The sequence below is a fragment of the Cavia porcellus genome, unplaced genomic scaffold, assembly GCF_034190915.1.
Source record: "Cavia porcellus strain 051 isolate PalLab524CR breed Dunkin Hartley unplaced genomic scaffold, mCavPor4.1 scaffold_2, whole genome shotgun sequence".
NCBI classification, from domain to species: Eukaryota; Metazoa; Chordata; class Mammalia; order Rodentia; family Caviidae; genus Cavia; species Cavia porcellus.
This window is the reverse complement of record NW_026947485.1, coordinates 136,842,081-136,848,383: the sequence shown is the minus strand read 5'-3', so window position 1 is coordinate 136,848,383 and position 6,303 is coordinate 136,842,081. Positions and strand designations below refer to the sequence as shown.

Genomic DNA, 6,303 nt, shown 5'->3' with positions numbered 1-6,303 from the left:
GCACAGAACCTCCAGGTAGTGAATGTCCTCAGTGAGCCACGGGGCTGTTCATCAGCTCTTCAAGAGTTAGCTAACCGGGCTGAGTTGCATTTTAGGAACCATGCATTGTTGGATGCTTTCTCCCTTACAGTTTAACGGCAGTGTCATCAGTCTGTTTATAACATATCCGATAACAGGGCGGCTACCACCTCCCACCAGTGCCGGTGTGTTCACCTGAGGAGTCTCTTGCTGTGCCACCTGGAATGGATAAAGGGATTTGCAGAGCAGAGTGTCAGAATTACAGACGTTAATGATCTCGGTTACCTGCAGGACCCGAGGTATGGAAAGAGGTGGGAGGATCGGGAACATTAGATTCGAGGACAAAAGCAGAGCTTTAAGAGCGAAAGAGGCAAAGGGGAAGAGGTGGGTGTTCAGAGCTGGGAAAGGAAGCTGATTGCCTGTAACAACTCTGAAAGCACAGGGCAGCTGAGGCTCTGAAGGGCTCTAAAACTGTGCAATCGCTACTGTTTTGAGCCGTGCAGTCTCAGACAGTTTGTGACAGCAGTAACAAGAGACCAGTGCGACAGTGAGACACGGGATTCTGTGCACATCAGCATCGTCCCTCTCTGGAGAAGGCAGATGGGAGATGTTGATGCTGCAAGGCTGAATTAACTCAGTGGCCTCAGGATTTCCGGCTCAGGGGTCTTTGTGTCTAACTTTGTGTCCCCTACTTCCTGTTCTCCCCTTAGTGCTTGGTGTTGAACCCAACCTTGTGCTTGCCAGCTTCACCACTACTGTGCCAGCCACTGTCTCTGTGCTGTGAAGCGTCTCTAAATTATAATTTTTAAAAATCTGGGCTGTGACAAAGGAGATGGCACAGAACACATCAGAGCACTGAGCTGGGTGCCGCGTGGATGCGTTCATGGTGCAGAACCCTCCGGTGCTCCCTGCTCGCTTCCGTCCCGTTCCTTCCCCCCCAGCAGCGCCAGTCTCCTTCCCCAGGCTCCTGGGACTCAGCAGAGAAGGACCCTGTCGCCAGGCCCAGGAGCAGGGTCCAAGGCCACGCAGAGAGCTCTGCTTTAGTTAACGTGACCTCTCTGGATTACAACCCCTTGCACATTTTCCTTTCCTGCTCCTCCGCCTCTCTGGCTGCAGCTGCGCCATGGCAAACCTCACGTGCGTCTCCGAGTTCGTCTTACTTGGGTTCGGAGGGGGCTCAGGCACACGCACAGTGCTGTTTCTGGTGTTTTTGGCCCTGTATGCCGCGACCATGGTGGGGAACTGTGGCATGATCCTGCTCATCGGTGTGGACGCGCACCTCCGCACTCCGATGTACGCCTTCCTCCAGAGCCTGTCCTTGCTGGACGCCTGCTACTCCTCCACGATTGTGCCCAGGGCCCTGGCGGACTTCTGGGCGCCGCAGGGCACGGTGTCCTTCCGGGGCTGCGCGGCTCAGTTCTTCTTCCTGTCCTTCTTCGGCACCGCCGAGGCCTTCTTGCTGGCTGCCATGGCCTACGACCGCTTCGTGGCCATCTGCTGCCCCCTGCTCTACTCCGTGCGCGTGTCCCGCCAGCTGTGTGCGCGCCTCGTGCTGGGCTCTTACTCCTGGGGGGCCCTCAACGCCGTCACTCAGACTACCATGACCTTCACGCTGTCGTTCTGCGGGCCCAACGAGGTCAACGGCTTCTTCTGTGATGTGCTTCCCCTCTTGTCCCTCTCCTGCTCGGACACCTCCGTCAACCAGCTGGTTCTGCTTGGCGTCTGTGGCTCCATCATCGTGGGCACCTTCCTGGTGGTTTTGGCCTCCTATCTCTGCATCATCTCTGCGATCCTGCAGATCCGCACCGCGCAGGGCCGCCACAAGGCTTTCTCCACCTGTGCCTCGCACCTCACTGGGGTCTGCCTGTTTTTCGGTACGGTTTTCTTCATGTATGCGCAGCCCAGCGCCCAGTCCTCCATGGAGCAGAGCAAGGTGGTGTCTGTCTTCTACACCGTGGTCATCCCCATGCTGAACCCGCTCATCTACAGCCTGAGGAACAGCGACGTGAGGCGAGCGCTGAGCAGGGCCAAGCACAGCCTCTCCCGGAGTGACCGCGCTGTGGTCTCCTAAGGGGCCTGGAATCACACCAAACCCCCGCTCTTCCTGAGGACCAGCTTCAGGGCTATGGCGAGGCCGGGTCTCTGTGGATTCCAACAACTTCTTTGCAGGCTTTGTCCAGAAGGCAGAGTTGTCTCTGCTGTCTTCCTGTCCTCATCAGTGAGCGAGGAGAGGCTGAGAACTGGATGGATGGGCAGGTGGATGGGTGGATTGGACCCTCTGTGTTACACAGCACGCTGGTCAGACTCCAATAAAAAATAGCTGTGCAAAAGTGGTATGCTTCTATCCAATCAATGAAATCATTATCTTGAATACAGTTTGCAAAAGTACAAAAATAGATCCTTCCTAAAGTTTAAAAAGAAACTTTGGTATTTAAGGTATTTAGAAATGTATATAATTAGTATTTTCTATTTTAAAATTTTAATAAATTGCAATGACAGATAATATTGTAATCATCTTATGCAGGTATAATTGACATGCAGTAAATTCACACAATGTGCACAACAGGGAGGGCTTGTTTCAAAGCATGAATTCTCCTGTATCCTCCCTTCCAGTGAAGATCACACACTCACACACACACACACACACACACACACACACACACACACACACACACTGGCCCAGAGGTGCTTCCTGGGTCCCCATGGCGGTGCCTACTCTGCTCACCCTCAGAGACACTCAGGCAACCCTGAGGTGCTCTTTGCCACCTTAGGTAAGCCTACACTTCCTCGAGCTCCACACGGGTTGGAATCCGCAGCCTGTATCTTTGGGGTCAGAGGGTTTGGGCTCTTTTCCTCCGTGTACTCATTCTGAGAGTCATCTCATTCATGCGCATGTTCTCTTTCTTCTCTGGGTCGTATTTCATTGTGGGACTACAGTGCATTAATGTACTGTACTTATCCATTCGTGTGCTGATAAGTACTTGCATTGTTTCCATCATGGGTCATTGCAAACACAAGCATTATGGCCTTTATTTTGTGAGCAAACATTTATATGGGAATATGCTTTCATTGCTCTAAGTAAATGCTTGGAAATTTAGGCTCCAAAATACAGTCATTGCATGCTCAATATTTTAAAATCTGTCAAAGAGTTTCCAAAACATTTTACTATCTTATATTTTCATAATCAGTGTGTGGGTCTCAGGTGCTCTAGATCCACAATAAAAATTGTCATTTTCTGCCGCTTTTATTGTTATTTTAGTGAATAGCTGCATGTACCTGGCTTTAATTCTATTTGCATTTGCTTACGTGATAAATGATGTTAAAATGGTTTCATGTGTTCACTCACTATTAATATCTCTGTTTTGTGAAGTATGCATCTGTTTTAATACTTTCTAATTTTTTACTGGATTGATATTTTTCTTAGTTTTGAGACCTAAGAATTCTTATGTATTTTAAATAAATATCCATTGTAAAGTTACATGATTTAAAATATTTTCCCATAATACATGTTATGATTTTATCCTTTTAATAATGTTCTTCTAACAAGTTCTAATTTTGATTAAATCCAATGCACCAATTTGCTTATGTATGGGCTGTTTTTCCATTGCCATATTTAAAAGACCTTTGCTTAGTCAAAAATGATAAAAGATTTTTTTTTTCTGCAGATTTTCGGTTTGGGCTTCCAATATAGATCAAAGATCATTTTCAGTTAGATCTATGTGGCACAACACTTAAGTTTATTTCTTTTTGTGTTTCTTTGCATATGAATTTAAGTGTATCAGCACCATTTTTAAAAAACTAGTTAACATATAGCATATTATTTTCTTCAAAGTAGGCATTCAGATTGCAAGATTTAGACATAAAAATGATCAATCAAACAACAAAAGCAGACACTGCTCTTTCTGATGAACTAACAGAGGTCAGGCGTATAGTTATCCACTTTATGTCTATGGACACATACACATGCATATGTATACCTACACATACATATAATCTTTTCTTGTCTTTCTTTTCTGTTTTTCCCCATCCCAGCCAGGTGTTCTTTCTTTTTGAGAACTTTCTTTCCCTTTCATTATCACAATATGTTTGTGTAAATATCCTATTGTCTCCCTATTATAAAAAAATGACACTGAGGGAGTAAACAAGATCGAAAATGTACAATCAGCACCATTTTCCATACACTACTCCTTCTTACTGAGTTGTCTTTGGACTGTATTATTATTCAGCTTCCTATGTATGAATGAGGGTGTTTTTCTGGATATTTTATTGTGTTGTATTAATTCTATATTTATACAAATACCAGATTTTATAGATCTCATTGTAGGAGACTTTCACATTTTTCAGATTAACCACCAAATATTCCATGCTTCTGATGCATTGTAACTGGTAATCAGATGGCTTTTATACATTGTTCCATCTTTTATAATTATTAATTCAATCAAAATTTTTAGTAATGTTTTATAGGTTGGTTCAAATTTTGTAGCTACACAATTCTGTCTTTTATATAAACACAGCATTACTCTGTAATTAAGTAACTATGTCCCTTTGGCTGGACTTTTTTCTTTTAGATCTGATTTTATTTTTAAAATATGGTTTAGTTTCCTCTGCTGATTGAAACATCTAACAGGAATGAAAACAAAAAGTGTGATCAGAATTCTCGTGCCCGTGTTTTCTTTTCTTTTTTAAAATTTTATTTAAGGAGGAAAAAGAAAAAAAAAACAGAAAAAGGGTACAAGTTATACAGAATTTCAGAAAAAATAAACAGTAGGAAATCACTAGTTAATTACATATTGTCATCTTAGAAATAGTTGTGTTTTTTTACTTTATTTGTTAATATTGAGAAGAAAAGGTAAAAAAATTTCACAACAAAATAATGAAAAAGTAACAATTGTTGATAAATTATACAACATTATCTTTAGTCACTCAAGTACAAAATATGGGCATAAAAATTTCTTCAATCAATATTAGCACAACCTTTCCTATTCAGTGAACTAAGTGACACTAATGGTATAACTAACTTGCATTTTTTCTTTTCCCTTCTATTCTTTCTCTTTTCCCCTATCTTAGTTTCTTCTTTTTATTGAACAGTTTCCTCCCATTTCACAGTGACTATTGTATATTTTGAACCTTATGGTTGCACATATGTCACTGTGGTGTGATGTTTTTCAATCCTTCTGGGAAGATACACAGAAGGGGAATACCTGGGTTGAATGGGACCTCTAATCCTAATTTTTTGAGGAATCTCCACACTGATTTCCACAGTGTTTGTACTAGTCTACTCTCTAACCAACAGTTGTAAAGGGTTTCTTTTTCCCTACAAACTCAGCAGCATTTTTTATTGGTTGATATTTTTTAATTAAATAATTTTTTAATGAATAAGGGAGAGGATGAGATAAAAGGGGGCATAACAATACAGGATAAAGCATGACACTTTCAGCAACCTAGTGCTTCACCACCAAATAACCCGACTTAATAGTAGTTACCATAGTGTCTTTTTCTTTGAAATATTTGAATATAACTTCATATGCTATAGCATCAAACATATCAAGTCTGTGTAACACCATTCAAGTGGATGAAAGCATTGTAGAGTATTTAGAACCAGCTAACAGATAAAATGATCAATGGTTTCAATATTATCTCTTTGCCTATAACAATTTTTGTTTATACTACCACATACGATAAAATCCAGCAAGTTACAACATGATAAAATCAATGGAGACAGAAGAACCATAGTTTGATGCGGCTTTAAGACAAGATGGTATTAAATCGGCACTAGCTGTTATTATGTCTTATTTTCTTCAAAGTAGCTGTTCATCGCATCACTGGCCATAATATCAAACAGCCCAGAATAAAGCCATTCCAATTAATAAGTGAAAATTTTATAAGGCTTCAAGGCCATATAATGGGGAATCATGGTTATCACGTATTTTTATATATTTGATTCATTTCCTACAGTAGGGAAACTATTCGGAGTTCACAGATGCGAGTTTGATTTAGTTCACTTATGAGTATGGTTTCAAGCTGCACCCATTTATTGATAAATACCTCAATGTGATCCTTCTTTATAGCTGAGTGGTACTCCATTGTATAGAAGTACCACAGCTTTTTTATCCATTCCTCGGTTGATGGACATTTGGGTTGTTTCCAAGATCTGGCAATTACAAATTGTGCTGCTATAAACATAGGTGCACATATATCACTTTGGTATGATGCTTTCAGTTCTTCTGGGAAGATGCCTAGTAGTGGAATAGCTGGAACAAATGGGACTTCCAATACCAGCTTTTT

At 42.0% G+C, this 6,303-nt stretch overlaps 1 protein-coding gene across 1 annotated transcript; it reads left to right on the top strand.

Annotated features, from left to right (window-relative positions):
* The first annotated feature begins 1,141 nt into the window (after window positions 1-1,141).
* On the top strand, window positions 1,142-2,089 carry LOC100731624 (olfactory receptor 9S13-like). The gene has a single exon (XM_063236961.1). The coding sequence runs from the start codon at window positions 1,142-1,144 to the stop codon at window positions 2,087-2,089; it is 948 nt and encodes a 315-aa protein (XP_063093031.1).
* Window positions 2,090-6,303: the final 4,214 nt, after the last annotated feature.

Excerpts from the sequence above, each read along its gene's own strand:
- LOC100731624 (XM_063236961.1), top strand. The coding sequence starts at position 1,142 with ATGGCAAACCTCACGTGCGTCTCCGAGTTCGTCTTACTTGGGTTCGGA.